Source organism: Medicago sativa, chromosome 8 (assembly GCF_051527215.1).
Source record: "Medicago sativa cultivar Bolivia chromosome 8, Bolivia_mono, whole genome shotgun sequence".
Classification (NCBI taxonomy): domain Eukaryota; kingdom Viridiplantae; phylum Streptophyta; class Magnoliopsida; order Fabales; family Fabaceae; genus Medicago; species Medicago sativa.
In genome coordinates this window covers 25,157,084-25,176,564 of record NC_140756.1, presented here as the reverse complement: position 1 = coordinate 25,176,564, position 19,481 = coordinate 25,157,084, and the positions used below count along the sequence as shown (strand labels likewise).

The 19,481-nt window shown below is 37.3% G+C and overlaps 1 protein-coding gene across 1 annotated transcript; it reads left to right on the top strand.

The window, feature by feature from the left end:
- Nucleotides 1-17,974: 17,974 nt before the first annotated feature.
- Nucleotides 17,975-18,586, top strand: LOC146897855 (uncharacterized). Its single transcript, XM_085736481.1, has 2 exons — nucleotides 17,975-18,214; nucleotides 18,275-18,586. Exons 1-2 carry the CDS (start codon nucleotides 17,975-17,977, stop codon nucleotides 18,584-18,586), a joined length of 552 nt encoding a protein of 183 aa, XP_085592607.1.
- The last annotated feature ends 895 nt before the right edge of the window (nucleotides 18,587-19,481 follow it).

Sequence of the window (19,481 nt, the reverse complement as noted above, 5' to 3'; positions counted from 1 at the left end):
GTTGTAACCCTAATTGAGATATTATGTTGTGAAACTCTATTTATTGTGAATGATATTCTAGTCTTTATTCAATTCAATTGTTCTTAATGCTTTTTATATCTTGATCAAATATAAATATGATTTTGTGAGAATGAATGACTACTGACCATAGCTTTCTACTTAGACCTATTGAATTGTTCTAATAAACATGGTTAGTCTAGGAATGGATAATCGTTTATTAGTGATATTAGGTTAACGTGCTTTAAACCTTCAAAGATTATTAGACCACCTAAGGGATTAGGGGCTGTAGTTTAAGAAGAGGGTCCTAACTCAAGGGATTGATTAGGACTATTTTGTTAACTATCGTGGGATTAGAAGATCATTCATACGAATAGGTGCAACATAACAATTAGGGGAACATAGATGATTCGATAGACCTAAACTCATCTCTCTCTTATTCTTGAAAACCAATTTATTTTTAGCAATTACTTTTATGCAATCAACCAATCTACTGCCTAGTGGCAAATCAAAATAACCTTTATACATCCTAAAATACAACGTAGTTGAATTATTGAGATTAAAAACAGTCCTCGTGGGATCGATATTTTTACTACTTCGATAGTATTTGGTGCACTTGCCAGAGATCTATCACAGATTAAGCAGAGTTTAATGGCAACCTGGGATGATTTGGGTAGTGAATCTGGATCTGATAAAGAGGAAGCTGATGAAGATGCAAAGGTAGCTGTTGGGTTAGTAGCAACAGCAACTTCAGAAGCTGGATCAGATTCAGACTCAGAAGATGAAAACGAGGTATATTCCAAAATTCCCAGAGATGAACTTGTTGAGTCACTTAAAGAACTTCTTACGCACTTTGAAGTAAGAACCAATGAGTTGAAGGATTTAAAAGAAAAATATGCTGATTTGGTACAACAGCAAAAATCAACTCTATTGGATCTGAAAGCTTCTGAACAAGGACTTAGGGGCTTTGACTTCATGTGTAAAACATATGAAGATCAGCTCAGGTTCTTATGTCAGAAGCTACAAGAAAAGTGTAATGAAAAACCTTTAAGTAACCATGAAATTGCTCTTGAAGATTTTATTATATCTGGCATTGACAGAAGCAGAGTAGCTTCTATGATTTATAGCATTTACAAGAACAATGGCAGAGGAATTGGTTTTCCAGAAGTGAAACTTGAGAAAACCAATCTAAAATCTTGTTGTGAATGCATCAAGGAAGGTCTGAAAACCTTCTTTGTACCAGAAGGGGCTGAGTTGGAAACTGTTGTTCAATCAGAACCTGAAGCTTCTAGTTCTAAGGCTAAGATTACTTCAAAGCCAAAGAACTCTAAGTCAAAGGCTATGATCAAATCTGATTCCAAGACTTCAAAGGTTAGGATCCTGAAAAGATCAGAACCTATTCCTCAGAGTCTGGTGAAACCAAAATCTGGGGTTCTGAAGTCTAAGTTTCAGAAGAAGACAGTTACTGCTTCTGAAGTACCAAAACCTAAGGTGATGGTTAATCAGAAGCAACCCAACTCACAGCACAAGGTACAAGAAGTGAAGAGTAAAGCCTTAAGTACTAACCTTCCAGGACCCATAGGACAATGGGTACCTAAATCTAAAAATGTCAATGATGCAGGTATGTCTAAGAGCAGTGCCAAAGCAAAGATCATGGTACCTAGACAGCGGTTGCTCAAGACACATGACAGGAGACAAGTCCATGTTCCTCAGCCTAACAATGAAAGAGGGAGGAAATGTGAAGTTTGGAGGAAACCAGACAGGCAAGATCATAGGTACAGGAACTATTGGTAATTCCTCTACCTTAATTAATAATGTATGGTTGGTAGATGGTCTTGAACATAACCTTTTGAGCATTAGTCAATTTTGTGATAATGGTTATGATGTGCTTTTTGAAAAACCCAACTGTACAGTAATCAACAAGGAAGACAAATCCATTGTGTTCAAGGGAAAGAGAGTTGACAATGTCTATAAAATCAATTTTTCTGAACTGGCTGATCAGAAAGTGATTTGCCTACTATCAGTGAATGATAAGAAATGGATGTGGCACAGAAGGTTGGGACATGCTAACTGGAGGTTAATCTCTAAGCTTAGTAAGTTACAACTTGTGAAAGGGCTACCAGACATTGACTATCATTCAGATGCACTCTGTGGTGCATGTCAGAGAGGGAAAATTGTGAAATCATCTTTTAAAACCAAAGACATTGTTTCAACCTCAAGACCTTTAGAATTACTCCATATTGATTTATTTGGACCAGTGAGTACTGCATCCTTATATGGAAGTAAATATGGATTAGTCATTGTTGATGATTACAGCAGGTGGACTTGGGTGAAATTCCTGAAAAGTAAGGATTATGCATATGAGGTATTCAGTAACTTCTGCACACAAATTCAAACTGAAAAAGAGTCAAAAATTTTGAAAATCAGAAGTGATCATGGTGAAGAATTTGAAAATGAGCCATTTGAAGCTTTTTGTGAAAAACATGGAATCATCCATGAATTCTCTTCTCCTAGAACTCCACAACAAAATGGGGTTGTAGAGAGAAAGAATAGAACGTTACAAGAAATGGCCAGAACCATGATCCATGAAAACAATTTGGCTAAACATTTTTGGGCAGAAGCAGTGAATACAACATGTTATGTTCAAAACAGGATCTATATTAGACCTATTTTGGAGAAAACTGCATATGAACTCTTTAAAGGAAGAAAACCAAATATCTCTTACTTTCATCAATTTGGATGTACATGTTACATTCTGAACAACAAGCTCTACCTAAAGAAATTTGATGCCAAGGCCCAAAGAGGAATCTTTTTAGGTTACTCTGAAAGGTCAAAGGCATACAGAGTGTATAATTCAGAGACACTCTGTGTTGAAGAATCTATGCACATCAGATTTGATGACAAAGAGCTTGAAGATAAAACTTCAAAGCAAGATGAAAGTTTTGCAGAGATACAGGTTCCTGAAGTTATTCCAGAACCTGATCAGATAGCTGAATCTGAAGATAGTCCAGAAGCTGAACCCACATCAGAAGCACAAGATGAAACTGCTTCTGATGAAGCACAAGATGGCTCACATCAAGTAGATCCTCCCAGAAACATATTCAAACATAAGTCTTCACATCCTGATGAGCTAATCATTGGAAATAAAGATAGTCCAAGAAGAACAAGATCACATTTCAGACATGTAGAGTCAATGATTGGACTAATCTCAATGATTGAACCTACAACAGTTGATGAAGCACTCTCAGATGATGGGTGGATCCTAGCTATGCAAGAAGAGTTGAATCAATTTCAAAGAAATGATGTGTGGGATCTGGTACCCAAACCTCAGCACAAGAACATTATTGGAACAAAATGGGTATTCAGAAACAAGCTGAATGAGCAAGGTGAAGTAACAAGAAACAAAGCCAGGCTTGTTGCACAAGGGTATAGTCAACAAGAAGGCATTGATTACACTGAAACATTTGCTCCAGTTGCAAGATTGGAAGCAATCAGGTTACTTCTTTCATATGCAGTTAATCATGGCATAATATTATATCAGATGGATGTCAAGAGTGCATTTCTAAATGGTATCATAGAAGAAGAAGTGTATGTCAAGCAACCTCCTGGATTTGAGGATATTAAATATCCTGACCATGTTTTTAAACTGAAGAAATCACTATATGGCTTGAAACAAGCTCCCAGAGCTTGGTATGATAAACTAAGTAATTTCTTAATCAAGAATGATTTTAAAAGAGGACAGGTTGATACAACACTCTTCAGAAGGACCCTTGGGAAAGATATTCTTGTTGTGCAAATATATGTTGATGATATAATATTTGGTTCTACTAATGCATCTCTTTGCAAGGAATTCTCTAAGTTGATGCAGGATGAATTTGAAATGAGCATGATGGGAGAGCTGAAGTTCTTCCTTGGCATTCAAATCAATCAATGCAAAGATGGAGTCTATGTTCATCAATCAAAGTACACAAAGGAGCTTCTGAAGAAGTTCAAACTTGAAGATTGTAAAGTGATGAACACTCCAATGCACCCTACGTGCACCTTAAGCAAAGAAGATGAAGGAGCTAAAGTAGATCAGAAGCTGTATAGAGGTATGATTGGTTCTTTGTTATACCTTACTGCATCTAGGCCAGATATTTTATTCAGTGTATGCTTGTGTGCAAGATTCCAATCAGATCCTAGAGAATCTCATATGACTGCTGTCAAGAGAATTTTCAGGTATTTGAAAGGAACAACTAATCTTGGACTCATTTATAGGAAATCCTTAGATTATAAGCTAATTGGATTCTGTGATGCTGATTATGCTGGTGATAGGATTAAAAGAAAGTCAACCAGTGGCAATTGTCAATTTCTGGGTGATAATCTTATATCATGGGCTAGCAAAAGACAAACAACTATTGCTATGTCTACAGCAGAAGCAGAATACATTTCAGCTGCAAGTTGTTGTACACAACTACTTTGGATGAAACATCAGCTGGAAGACTATCAAATAATTGCTAACAGTATTCCCATTTATTGTGATAATACTGCTGCTATTTGTTTGTCTAAAAATCCAATTTTGCATTCAAGAGCTAAGCACATTGAAATCAAACACCATTTTATCAGAGATTATGTTCAAAAAGGAATTTTAGATATACAATTCATTGATACTGAAAATCAATGGGCTGATATATTTACTAAGCCTTTAACTGTTGAAAGATTTGATTTTATAAAGAAAAATTTGAACATGCACTTTGTATCTGATTAAATGCTTGCTTGCTCCTGAATAGGATTTTAGGTTCTGAAGTTAGTTCAGAAGCAGTAGTCCATCAGAAGCTCTTTATTGAGGTTCTGAGGAAAACTCGCTTTTGATAATAATGACGTCAGCATCTGAAGTCCAGAAGCTGGATTTGTTGCTTCTGAATAGTTGAATTAATGGAAACGTTGGGAGTAACTTTTTAAAAGTAACTTCTGGCCCACTAACTTGGTAGTTACTCTGTGAACTTCTGACGTGGCCTGTATGTATTGGTGTATAACTAAAAGGGCAATGATGATTTAATAGCTTTGAAAGTACTTTTCACGCGCCCCCAATTTGTCATTAATGTTATGTTTGTTTGTCTCTTTTGAATTGCAAACGTTTTTACTCTTAAACACTTTTTCAATTCACACACTACTCACTCACAACAAACACATTTTGCTCTCAAACCTCTTGCGAAGTAAGCGCAAAAACCTTAGAACCCTATATTCTCTAAATCTTCTTCAATCATCATCAAAATGGCATCATCAAGTTCGCAACGAGAAGGTTCAGTATCTACTTCACGAATGGTCCCTGAATATGACTACAGAGGAAGAAGCATGAAATTGGAAGAATGGGATTTACAAGTTCAGATAGAGAATCCAGTGGATTTTGATTCTCTGGCCTTTCATAAGTGTTGGATCAGAAGCTACTATGAAGAGCAAGGACTCATGCATTACTTCAAAATGTTGAATGGACCAACATATGAAGCTCTGGTTAGACACTTCTGGGTAAGAGCAAAATTTTACAACAGAGCGGCATCCCTAGCTGAGGAAAGTCAGATGGTGTTAATGTATCCTGAATTAGAAGGGAAGACAAGAGAAGAAATGGGTCTTGCGCCGTTTGTTGAAGACGAAATCAGATCAAGTATCTGCGGTATTCCAGTAAGAATTACTCAATGGCAGATAGAAGATGTTCTTAAGGTTGAAGCGTCTGGATACTATTCTGGAATTGATCTTTCAGATGCTGCTGAAAAACGCATTTGGAAAAAGCAAGCTAATTTGGTAATATACAATTCTGAGAAGGAGAAGAAATATGCTGAATTGAGCATGGAAACTAAGATGCTTCTGAAGATTCAGAATGAGAACCTGTTTCCATGTGGTGACAGTGTGAAACCAAATTTAGCTCAGAAGGTCCTTCTCCAGCACTTCATCAAAAAGGAAAAAGTGAACGTGCCCAAATATATGTTCAAGTACCTCATAGAGTGTCTGAAATAGAGTCAGCTACTGGATAAACCCTGGGTTCCTTATGGAAGACTCTTATCGGAGATATTCTATCAAGGAGGTGTCTTGGACAGTCTCAGTAGATCTCAAGGTTACACAGATCAGCTACTTGACACTAAGACTGGAAAGTTCATTAATGCTCATACTCTCTTAAATATGAAGCTAATCAGTAAAGTCACCCAACTTCAAACTGATTTAAGTGAATCCCATGTGTTGTCTGATCTTATGAGAGATTTTCCACCCATTTGCAAACGGGATCCTATTAAAGTGCAGATGAGGTACATCAAGGATCACTATGAGACAACCAACAAGATCATCAGGTTGGATGAAGTACCTGAAGAAATGTTTGGTGGTGCAGTGCCTCTAGCAAAAGGCAGAAGATCTAAAAGAAAAATGACTGCAGAAGATTATCTGGAGGTTGAAAAGACCGTTAAGAAGGCAAGAGTTGCTGCTGACAAGCTCAAGATTGGTGGTTCATCTGTACCATCAATTGAAGAAGCTATTGAAGACATGGATTCGAGGTTGATCATGGATGTTGGCATTACTGGTAATCAACCTGTAGTACCAAAGAAGAAGAGGAAGCCAGCAGTAAGGAGGACCAAGGACTTTCCTCATGTGTCTGAGAAGGGTGAAGCTCCTACTAATGTGTCAGAAGCTATTGGAAAAGCTATGGAGATCGCTTCTGAACTTCAAGAGAAGGTAATGACAGAAGCATCACAACTTCTTAAAATTTCTGGCATTGCTGAAGACGATCAAATGAAGTCAGCTGATTGTTCAGAACCTTCTACAACAGGTAATATCTTCACACACTCAGAACCAGTAGTACATGAGATATCCAGTGACTCTCCTTCACCTTCTTCAAAATCCTCATCATCATCTTCAGATTCTGATGATGATATACCCATAGCTCAACTTTTTCGAAAACCAGTGAAACGCCAGTCAACATCAACCAATACCAACACAAAGCCATCTCAGTCAAGCATTTATGAACCAGTTGGTCATATAATCAATGAGAAGTTGACTGAATTGGCTGTGCAGAGAGATAGAGTCATTAATAATATCTTTCGTCTTAACCCTCAACCTCTTAACATTCAACCTCTCAACATGATTGTACCAGAATATGTTGACTCAACCTCAGAAAAAGCCTCTGAGACAACTCCAGAAGCAGCTGCTTCTGATAAAGTTGTTTCAGAAGACCCCCCACAACAAAAACCTTCACCAGAAAAAGCCTTTTCACCCCCTCAATCTGCACCTACAACTTCATCACCCCCACAACAACAACCAATTGTTCCTGAACCATCTGTTCCTGAACAAGTCACTCCTCAAAAGACCGTTCCTGAACATATTGTTCCTGAACAACCAGTTGCTAAACCCATTCCTGAACCTGAACCTGAAACTGCTGCTCTTGAACACATTGTTCCTGAGCCAAACCCTGCTTCCATAACTCATTCACCAGTACAAGTTATCAAGATCACCCATTATACTGGTGTATGTGATATGGACACAGACTCTGAGGATGATCAAAATGATCATGCCTCTGATATGGTAGTTGACCCCACTCCTGACCAACCATCAACTAGCCAATCCTTAACTACAAATGACCAATCATCATCAAACCTACCCATTATACACTTAGCCCCTCCAAAACCCTCTAAACAACCTTCACCTCCCACCATTTACCTGGATTCTCAAGTACTAAAAGATGTGTGGGAAGATATTGCTTCTGAAGTTCTCAGACTGATAGCAAGAAGAAATGACTTGGGTCATCAAGTTAGCTATCAGAAGCAATGGAGAAGGATAAAAGAAAGGGTCGTCAACCTGATTTCAGCTTTGCATGATTCGTGCATTGAGGCTCAAGAGCAAGCCAAGCAGAAGCTGGAAGATTGGTTGAATGGAATAGAAGAGAATACTGGAGATGTTGAAGTTCTTGGTACTTGGGTGAAGAATCCACTCAGTATCAGAGGCAAAGAACCTGATGAATTCCTGCCTAAGGAGCTGCATCTGATTATTCCTTCTGAGATCCTGGAGAAGATTGATGCACCTAACCTGGCTCTAGCTCAGGAGAACAAGGTGCTCAAAGAAGAAAATAACAGGCTTGAAACAGAGCTACTAGAGCAGAAGCTGAAGATATCAAAATTGGAAGCTGATATGCAAGAAGCCAAGATCAGAGAAGACAACTACAGAAAAGATATGGACAAGAAGTATGCTGATGTTCAAGAGCTTCTGAAGAAGATTTTAGAGAAATAAGCCAAACCCATAGTTGCAGAATTTAGCTTATTTTTTTTGTCTCTTTAAGCTTTTAATATTCTTTGATCATCTCTGCTTCTGACTTAGTTCTTTTCACTTCTGATATTATAAGCTTCTGAATTCTTCTTGCTTCTGAAAATCTTTAACTGTTCATACATTGTGTGTTATTATTTGCTTTGATAATAATGCTTGCTATGCTTGTTATTTAATCTTTGGAGATGGTTAATATGCTTTAAAATAATTTGAATTATGCTCTGAACCTTTAATTTTATGTTTTTCTCATCTCTTCTTCTTGTTTATGTCTTTTTGCTAATGACAAAAGGGGGAGTATATATGATAGTATTTAAAGGCTCTGAGCCCCATTAATAATATTTGAAAATTTTGAAAAATTTCTATCTTTTTGTTTTACCTTTAAAAGGGTGTATCAAAAAGGGTGAAGTATCAAATTTCAAATAAAATTAATTGAACCATTCTTCTTATCTATAAGTCAATTCTTTCAATTTTTTTTTGCTATGATATTATTGTGCGAAAAATGAATTTAATTAACCTGGATAGAACATAGGGGGAGCTTACAAACCTCACCTTAAAGACTATCAGACTCAGGGGGAGTTAGAGCTTACAAACCTCAAACTCTGAGCTTACAAACCTTAGAAACCCCAAAGTCAACTCGTTAATTAGATTAACAACAATTGACCAATTTTAAATACTATTGTTTGTCATCATCAAAAAGGGGGAGATTGTTGGAACAAAATGTGTTTAACAATGAACCTCAAAGAGTTTTGATGTTAACAAGGTATTAAAAATTGTAAATTGGACTAGCTAATATTTGTTCAAGTGTACATGACCATAGTTAAAAAGTTACATCATTAATTGGTTCTGAATGAGCAAATAAAGAGCAAATGAAAATGAAGCTTAGACGATTCTGAAGGCAATACGCTCCTGAAAGTGGAAAGCGCTCCTGAAGTCAAGCTGCTCCTGAAGAGAGTAAAACGCGCTCCTGAAGAAATAGTGCTCCTGTAGACAAGAGGTCCAGAAGCCACATTATCAGAAGCTGCATCATCAGAAGCTGCACCATCAGAAGCTGCGGAAGCTGCTTCATCAGAAGCTGCCTCATCAGAAGTCATTTCACCAGAAGCTGAATATCAACTGGATTTGCAAAAGATTCAAAGATTGAAGAATCTACACTGCAAAAGCTGTCTATTGGACTCGAAAACACAACAGAAAATTAGTGGAACTTTGCAACGGTCATTTCAAAGGTGTTTGAAGGCATGTGCTTGCAATTTGGACGAAAGCGTTGACATTGTACTATTGTACGAACTGTACAACCACCTTCTCCACTACTCTGTTTTGTGTCCACGCTACAAGACAAGAAAACAGCTTCAGAATACGGCTTCGCCTGCATAGATGTTCCTTTAGATAAGGAATGGATTTCAAATTTGTTCTTCATAGGACAACAACCAAATCAGGCAAAATATCATTGGTGAAAGATTAAGCTTCAACAACGACTCTTTGGTGTGCTAGCAATTTCACAACGTCTCTTTCACACCTCTATATAAAGGAGTGAAGACTTAGAGTTTTGGTAATGCAAGAACGCTGAACGAAAGACTCACAACATTTTTACAAGTGCCAAACCTCTGCTGAAATTGTTCTGCATTCACTTAGAATTTCTGTGTCTCAAAGTCATATCTTAGAAATTCTTAAGTCCATTGAGTCTGTATCTGATTTATATTGTGAGCACCTCTGATTGTATATCAAGTGTTCAACCTTAAACAATTTTCTGTGTAATTTTGTTTAGTTAGGAAGTCTCTTGCAGTTGTGCTTGAGCAGGAAGTCTCTTGATTGTGTTCTTGAGCAAAGGAAGTCTCTAGCTTGTGTGCTTGAGCAAAGGAAGTCTCTTGCTTGTGTGCTTGAGCAATTGTAATCAGATATTACTCTTAGTGAAATCTCCTTGGAAGTGCAAGGGGGACTGGACTACTTCCGGATTGTGGAAGGAACCAGTATAATTGCTTTGTGTCGTTCTTCTTCTCTCTCTCTCTCTCTGTTTTATTCCGCTGCATTTAGATTCTGATCATCACTTCAGAAGCTGTCTCACTTAGCTTCTGATCAGTGTGTTTAGTTTTTAGGAGAAACGAAGAATTTTTCAAAACACAATTCAACCCCCCCTTCTTGTGTTTTTTCTCACCTTCATAATGTTTTCATATCGAGTCATGTGTTGGTAGTTTTCCCTAAACCAAGTAATTTTAAGTTGTTTTGAAAAATCTTGTAAATCGGCAAATCAATACACCTCATGAAGAATTGGGAAGACAATGAATGAAGATTCAAAAGAAATATGAAGATATTACAAGTTGAAGAAATTATGTTCAAGTCCCAAGGCAGGTTTGAAAGAAGAAAACACTCGAAAAGACGAAAAAATGAAAAAACACGTAATTCATTTATTCATTATTTTAAATACCGTCCTCAATACTTAAATTTTCTGGATTCGTCATTAACCACATCACTCAACAAAAAAAATACTATAATGAAAGAAAAACAACTGCATTATTGTATAAATAAACTACGATATGAGTTTTTCTGAGTGTATTATTTCGCAAAAAGTCGTCTAAAGTGTGCGGGTAAAAGCAAAATGAGAAATTAGTTAGTGATTAGGTTAGCTAATAACATTTCTTTTGAAGTAATTAGCTGATAACATCTCAAGCCAATTTGTTCGGTAGTTGTTCTCGTGCGATTGTCCTTACTCCTTTTTTCTTAATTTTACTATATAGATTTTGTCTTTACTCTCTATGATAGGTAAGTTATCTAGAGCATTGAATTGTACTCAGAAAAAGTGTCAGATCATTGGATAAAATAAACCATGTAACACACGGAACAAACCTAACATGTTCAGAAAAATGTCAAATTTGTAATAAAAAAAATCATGATCAAAAAATTGTCAAATTTGTCCAAAAAAAAGATCAAAAAATTGTCGAAGTAAATACATCAGATAGTACTCGAACTTGACCTAACCCATCTGACTATATAATCTTTAAATTAATGAATGAATAAGTAATTGATAATTTTGTCCATTCAATCTCTCAAATTTAATCGTTAAAGTATATGAAAATATTGAATGGTATGTCTTTGCGGTGCGTTTCGAAATTTTGATTAGTTTTATTAACAAGGACGTCGTCTCTTTTAAAGTACAAAATGTTTGATGAATGCCTTTTTTTTTTATTAGTTTTATTAACAAGGACGTCGTCTCTTTTAAAGTACAAAATGTTTGATGAATGCCTTTTTTAGTAAAAGTGGTCAAGATAAGAAAATAAAGTTTGACATGACTTCAAAACATAAATAAGTTTTTGGGTATTTACAAGTAACACATGCACATGACTTTCTGCTAGATATTCTTAATTATGAGTTAGGTCAGCATATATCATTAAGAGAGTACCCCCTACTATCCTCATATATCGTCTCATTTGTACCCCCAATATCCTCAAATGTCACTAGTGGAGGTTACAAGGTCAAAAGCATAATGGGTGTATGCATTTGAAAGTTGAGGTGGAGCAAGCTCAACCTAAGTTTGAGTCTAAAACTAGTGGGTCTAGGAGTAGACAAATGGTGACCATAATGGCACAACTATGGAGTTCTTATGTGTTATGATCTAGTTTAAAGCAATGATATCTTTAAGAGGACGGAGAGGCATTGATGCACTTAAATTTTTAATGTCAAAATATTGTGTTTTCATCGTACTATTTCTACTTTAAGATTCTTTAACATGTTTCCTTAGGGACAAAGTTATCAATATCCATAAATGATATATTTAAAAAAAGAATAATATTTTTTAATAGTTTGCAAATGATCTTATATTTAGAGAAAAACAAAATTTTAAAAGAGTCTTATAATTAAGGATGGAGAAACTTCCTAACTACTTTTTTTTTTTAATTTTAGGGCAAAGCCCATGCCTAACTACTTATCACCTTCAATTAAGCCTTCTTGGAATACATGAGATATTACATTTGCATGTAAGCCTATCCTGGCTTAAATATTGTTTCGGTCCCCTAGCTATTATAACAAATCCACAATTTTGATCTTCATATTTCTAATTTTACAATGCTTGTTCCTTAAATTTTAATTTTTTTTTTTACATTTAGTCCCCACCATCAATTTGATTCTCAATTTTGACTTGTCAATTAAGCCTACTTAGAATAATGGAGATATTACATTTGCAGGCAAGCCTATCCTTAAACTTTGTTGGCTTAAATACAGTTACACCACCTAGCTATTTTAATAAATCCGCAATTTTGATCCCCGTATTTCTATTTTACAATTTTGGTCCCTCAAATTTTTAATTTTTTTACATTTAGTCCCCACCATCAATTTAACTCTCAATTTTGATGATGTGACATCTAATTGAATGATGCAACAATGGTCGAATGCTTAAGTTGTAGCCATGTAAAAATTTGTTGTGTTTACATGAATTCTTCAAATTTATTTTATGTAGTTATAATACTTTTATTGAAAAATAGTTTTTTTTTTTTTTTAAGCAAGAGAAGGGTTAGCCTAGCAAAGCACTAGGAAAACCCAAATACGGAGTATATTGATAACCAAAAAAGGGAAACAAACAAGACAAGGAGGGGGACCAAACCAAAACCTCCTGACGCTTAAAATAAAAAATATATTAATCTATGAAAAAAATTGTTGCTTATATTTGTCTTGCTTGATACAAATTCATCATTAATTAAAGTAATAAGGTATTTATCTATGAAGAAACTGTTGTTTATTTTTTTGGGTTAAATATGTTTTTGGTCCCTATAAATATACAAAATTTTCGTTTTAGTTCCTCTAAAATTTTCCTCCAACTTTTAGTCCCTATAAAATTTTCAGTCACTACTTTTGGTCCCTATTTTTAAGTTAACTTTAGTATATTTTTAATGAAATTGTGCAGAAATGTGTAGAATATTGTAAAAATCCTTCCCAAAAAATTAGAATTTTTTAAGAAAAAATAAATTAAATGTGATTTTCTAACCATCAAAAATATAAAAATTCATATTAAATTCATGTTTTGTTAAAAAATTCTAATTTTTTTGTGGAGAGATTCTTATAATATTATGAACTTTTCTGCAAAATTTTATTCAAAAATATGAATTATATGAGTTTACTTTAAAGAAGGGACCAAAAGTGAAGATGGAAAATATTTGAGGGACTAATAGTTGAAGGAAAATTTTAGAGGAACTAAAACGAAAAGTTGGTATATTTATAGGGACCAAAAACATATTTATCCTTTTTTTTTAGAGAAAGTCGTTCATATTTATTTTTATCGTAAACAACCATCGTTTGGGGTTTTATTGAAATAATTGGTTATTTTGGTAGGTCGAAATTACTCCCTCCGTCCCAATTTATTTGACCCCTTGGCTCATTTCACACAGATTAAGAAAAATGTATAAATAAAGGGGAAAGTGAAATATATTGTATTGGGAATGATAAAAGTAGTATTATTTAGTGTTATATTGTATTGGGAATGATGAAAGTTGTATTGAAAATTGAAATGACTCAGTTATTTTGGGACATTTTTTTTTAGAAAATGGGTCAGATATTCCGGGACGGAGGGAGTATTGTTTAAAAAAAAATTAGTTAAAAAAACCAACATGAGAGCGAGTGACAGATAGCTAGAGAGAGAAGCACGTCTGCATTACCACCGCAGGCAGGCTTATCGGCGTTCCTTTTCGCCAGAGGAGAGGTCGACTTGGGGGGTCGGGGTCCAAGCAGGGTGCCACCAAAAGGGGGGGGATGGGGATGATTGGCTTGATGTGAGACCGAGGAGAAGGAAAGCGTGGTGACAGGGCGATCGAGGTCAGGATTGGAAGCCGGAGGACAAACGGTTCAGAGATTGGGATGAAGCTGGCGACAGACAGTCTAGGTTCAGGGATTCAAGACAAGGTTTCTATGAGAGCGATGAGGATTATCACTAGTTTAGGCATGCTGATCGATATAGTGGGGAATCCGAGGTTGATTGGAAGCGCGAGATTGATCAGAGGTTTGTAGGAAGTCCACGACATCAGTATGGAGGTGTGATGCGTGGGAGGCAGAAGGACAATCGGCGAGCTGATGGTGGCGTCAAACCTGAAGCGCATCTGGTTACAGCAAACAAGAAGGCTACAAAGGCAGGCACTTCAATTCGACGGTTTGTTACTTTTTATTTCACAAATTTCCCACCGCAATTGTCGAACTTTTATTTGAGAAAAGGCTTTGAGGTGTGTGGTATGTTGGAAGATGTGGTGGTTTCGAGACGTTGTAATGAGAATGGAGAGCATTATGGCTTTGTTCATTATTCCAATGTTCGTGATGTATGTAAGTTACTGAAAGCGGTGAACGTTGTTTGCTTTGGTCATTTTCAAATTAAAGCAAAGGTTGCTACTTTTGACAAGAGTGAAGCAACGGAGGTTGAGAGGGTTGGTGAGGGTGTCGGAGGCGGTGAATTGGTGTGCAAAGTGTTGGAAAAGGCTGAGGGGGTTGCGAAGACGATTGAGGGAGTTAAAAAAGTGAGTTTGGGGAATGAGATGGAAGCTGACACGGTAGAGGGTGATGGAGATAAAAGTGTGAAAGTGGGTGTGGCAAAGGGGAGCTCGGTAGTCTTGTCGGAGGTTAGAGCATAACCAGCGGTGGGTGTGGAGGTTGGTGACGTCACTGTAAGGTTGGAGAAGGATGTTGGTAAAGGGTGTAAGGTAGGTGTTGCGAAGAAGATGTCTGGTAGTTTTGTTGGCGAGTTTGGCAGTGTCGGGGGGCAACCTTCAATCCAAAAATTGATTCGGAAGTATCGGTCCCATGAGGAAGATCTTTTGTGGGCTCGTTGTGGTGTGATGGCTACAGTGACTAACGGGGAAACTATTCTAGTGGTTCAAAATAGAATTGCGGACGCGAGTGTCGAAGATATTGATATAATACCGTTGGGTGCTGACAAAGTGTTTATCCGTAGCAATACCGAGGTTAATATTACTACTATTTTGCATGATGCTAAGGATTTTCTTGATCATTTCTTTACTAATATTGTGCGGTGGGAGAAGAATATTGTTCCTTTTCAACGGGGTGCATGGTTATGATTGTACGGTGTTCCGTTACATGCTTGGAATGAAACTTTCTTTAAACTTTGCATTATTGATTGTGGAAGGTTCCTTCGATTGGATTCTTGTTCGGTGGAGAAAGAGAGATTTGACTATGCTAGGGTCTTGATTGCTACATCTAAGTTTGAGATTATTAATTGCCAAGAATCAATTTTAATAGATGGTGTGTTGGTAACTGTGAAAATTGTTGAGGAGTGGGGTTTTAATATTGGTGATGATGCATGTTTGTATGAAGATGAAGAGGGTTCTGATGTTGAGCAACCACATCAAGAAAATATCCAGTTAGAACAAGATGTTGATGCTACTGCAGATTTATTGGTTAATGAATTGGTGCAAGATTTAGTGGAGTCAGAGGGGAACAACAAAATTATTGATGAAATTGCGGTCCCAGCTGGTTCTAACTCGGACACAACGAAGCAGATCCATTGCCCGCTGCAGTATACTTCCGTAAGCAATGAAGATGTACCTTCAGCCGCGGCAGCACCTCTTTCTGGTCCGTCTCTTCCTGTTGTGGCAGATTCAAATGCAGTTCCTTTGGTAGTCCAAATTAATGATTGTACTGACCAGAATGTGGGCCTCTTTAGTAAGGAAGGAGCGGGAAATCAAAGGATGCAGCGACGTGCAGGTTCTTGCCCTCCCCGGGCAGATCGATCATTGGTGTCCGACCCATATGGAGTTTGGAATGGCTAAGTGACCAACATCATAGTGAAGCGGGGTTGTTTCTTCATCGAGGAAAGTTTCTAAACAAGGGGTGCGGCCTAAAGATGGTAGTCTTAAGGGACAGGGTCCTGTTCAGCGGCGCAAGAAGGTGGATGGTGTGATGCGTCACAATGTTCATAGCTTGAAAAAGGCTGATAAAGCCTTTTTAAGTGGATGAAGTAAAGGCTACTGTGTGGGACTGTGATAGCTTTAAAAGTCCAGGACCGGATGGGGTTAATTTTGGTTTTATAAAAGATTTTTGGATGGACCTGAAAGATGATGTTATGCGGTTTGTGTCTGAATTTCATCGCAATGGTAAATTGGCAAAAGGGATTAATACCACTTTCATTGTTCTCATTCCGAAGGTAGACAACCCGCAAAGACTTAATGAGTTTCGTCCTATATCCTTGGTGGGGAGTATGTATAAAATCTTAGCAAAATTGTTGGCCAATAGATTGCAGTTGGCGATTAACAGTGTGATATCTGACACGCAGTCAGCTTTTATTAAGAATCGTCAAATCCTTGGTGGTATTCTTATAGCCAATGAGGTTGTTGATGAAGCTAGTAAATTAAAAAAGAAGCTTCTTTTGTTTAAGGTAGACTTTGAAAAGGCCTACGATTCTGTTGATTGGGGTTATCTGAACTCAGTCATGGAACGAATGTTATTTCCTGTCTTATGTAGGAAATGGATTAGAGAATATATTGGTACTGCTACAACTTCTGTTTTAGTTAATGGTAGTCCTACGGATGAATTTTCTCTTCATAGGGTTTTAAGGAAGGGGGATCCCCTCTCTTCTTTTTTGTTTCTTATTGCGGCTGAGGGGCTCCACATATTGTTGAAAGCTATGGTTGACAATCAGTTGTTCACAGGTTATACGGTAGGGGTAGCCAACCCGGTGGTGCTGTCTCATTTACAATTTACTGATGATACTCTGTTGTTGGGTCAAAAAAGTTGGGCTAATGTCCGTGCGCTTCGGGAGTCTCTTGTAATATTTGAGTCGATGTCCGGTTTGAAGGTGAATTTTCATAAAAGCCTTTTGGTGGGTGTCAATATCTCGAATACTTGGTTGGGAGAAGTGGCGACGGTGTTGGGCTGTAAAGTGGGGAAGGTTCCATTTCTGTATCTTGGTTTGCCTATCGGGGGAAATCCTCGGAGACTCTCGTTTTGGGACCCGGTTGTGAATCGAATTAAATCTAGACTGTTTAGGTGGAATAACAGGTTTCTCTCTTTTGGTGGCCGATTGATCCTTCTAAAATCAGTCCTGACTTCTCTGCCTGTCTATGCTCTTTCATTCTTCAAAGCTCCATCAGGTATAATCTCTTCCATTGAATCTTTATTGAATAATTTTTTTTTGGGGGGGGGGGGGGGGAGTGAGGATCATAAGAAAGTAACTTGGATAGGTTGGAATACTGTGTGTTCCTCTAAGGAGTCCGGAGGTCTGGGGGTGAGGAAGTTGAAAGAGTTTAATATAGCGTTGCTAGGTAAATGGTGCTGGAGGTTGTTGGTGGACAGAGTAGGGTTGTGGTATCATGTGTTGGTCGCCCGTTACGGTGACGCGGGTGGGAGGTTGGAGGAAGGGGGCCGGAGTTGTTCTTCTTGGTGGAGGGAGGTTGGGAGGATTCGAGATGGTGGTGGTGAGGTTGGGGGTAGGTGGTTCAGTGACAATGTGGTGCGGAGGGTGGGAGATGGGACTAGTACACTATTTTGGTCTCATAGATGGTTGGGTGGTTTGGCTCTCAGTGAGCATTTTCCTAGATTGTTTGAGTTGGCTGAGAACAAATCGGAGACAGTTGCTGGTATGTTCTCTCTTGGCCTTGGTCAGGGAGGGGAGGGTTGGCGGTGGAGACGTCGGTTATGGGTTTGGGAGGAGAATTTACTAGATGAGTGTAGGGCTGTTCTATTTGATGTTTCTTTGGTTCCTAATGTTTCAGATGATTGAATGTGGCTTCCTGACCCTGTGGAGGGCTACTATGTTCGAGGTGCTTATGATTTATTAACCTCTGCTGTCATTACTCATGTGGATAGCGCTTTAGATCTTGTGTGGCATCACCAGGTTCCGTTGATGGTGTCCATTTTTGCGTGGCGGCTCTTGCGGAATCGCTTACCTACGAAAACAAATTTGGCAGCTAGAGGTATTTTACAGACTGATGCGGCACTTTGTGTAGCAGGGTGTGGTCAGGTTGAATCGGCTGATCACTTGTTCATCTCGTGTTCTTCTTGTGTTCCTTTATGGTAGCAGTTACGTCATTGGATTACTTTTGTGGGGGCAGATGCCAATACTGTAGCTGATCATTTGGTGCAGTTTACTCATATGGCAGGTGTTGGTAAAGCTAAGCGTTCGTTCTTGCAATTAATCTGGCTTCTTAGTGCTTCGGTATTGTGGAACGAACGTAATAACCGTCTCTTTAATAATGTTATAACTGATGTACCTAGGTTGGTTGATAAGATTAAGTCTTTGTCATTAGCGTGGCTGACGGCTAAAAAAGCCATGTTTGTTTTTGGTACTCAGCGGTGGTGGTCAAGCCCCTTGGCTTGTTTAGGCATTGGTTAACCACCTTGTGTTTGTTTTCAGTTCTCTGTTAGGTCTTGACTCTGTTTGTATTGTTGTAGTGGTCTTCTAGGCACACCTTGTGCTTGAGAGCTACTATTTTTATTGGTATATAATTCCACTTTGGTTTCTTAAAAAAAAAAAAAGTTTTGTTAAATTTCAAGTATTATCATACTTTGTCATACATATATAGTTTTCAATTTTTGTCGACAAAAAAAACAAAAATCTCAAAAATACAAAATGTTGTTAGCTTATAAAAAGTCAAGTTCTTTCTCATCCAAGCTTCGTCCCACTGTGTCATTCTCCTTCAACTCCAAGGGCCAAGTCGTTGTAAAAAGTGGAACTTTGTATTACTACTAGAGAAATTAATGTCAAATCATGACATCGATGATCTATAATTCAGTTGACATTTATCTTTCTAGAGGATCTAATTCTCGTGTGAAAGTGGAAGATACTATGGAACAAACATATGAATATACTATAGACCAAAGTCAGATTTTCTTAAAGATTCGAGAAGCACCAAAATTTGTAATGAATTTCGTATATTCTTTTGCGGACTATTAAAAATATGTTAATAAGCCCTTAAAGAAATTGTTAATCATTGATCAATTTTTTTTTTTTTTTTTGAGGGAAATCGTTGGCCAAATTATATATTTTTGGGTTAATTATGTTTCTAGTCCCTATAAAATAGCGACCTTGTAAGTTTAATCCCTACTTAATTTTAATAGCATTTTTAGTCCCTAATTTTGTTTTTCTGCACTGAGTATTAGTCCCTACTCAATTCAAATTTGTTTAATTTATGCTTAAACTCTTAAATTTTTGAACAATTTTTTGCAGACATGTTTAGAACAATACTAAAAGTTCGTCCGCAAAAAATTATTGCAAAATTTGATTTCTA

What these genes read in the sequence shown, in the direction of transcription:
- LOC146897855 (XM_085736481.1), top strand. Translation starts at nt 17,975, where the DNA reads ATGTGGCTTCCTGACCCTGTGGAGGGCTACTATGTTCGAGGTGCTTAT. An exon ending in GTGTAGCAGGGTGTGGTCAG is followed by an intron (nt 18,215 to 18,274) that starts GTTGAATCGGCT and finishes TTATGGTAGCAG; the next exon opens with TTACGTCATTGGATTACTTT.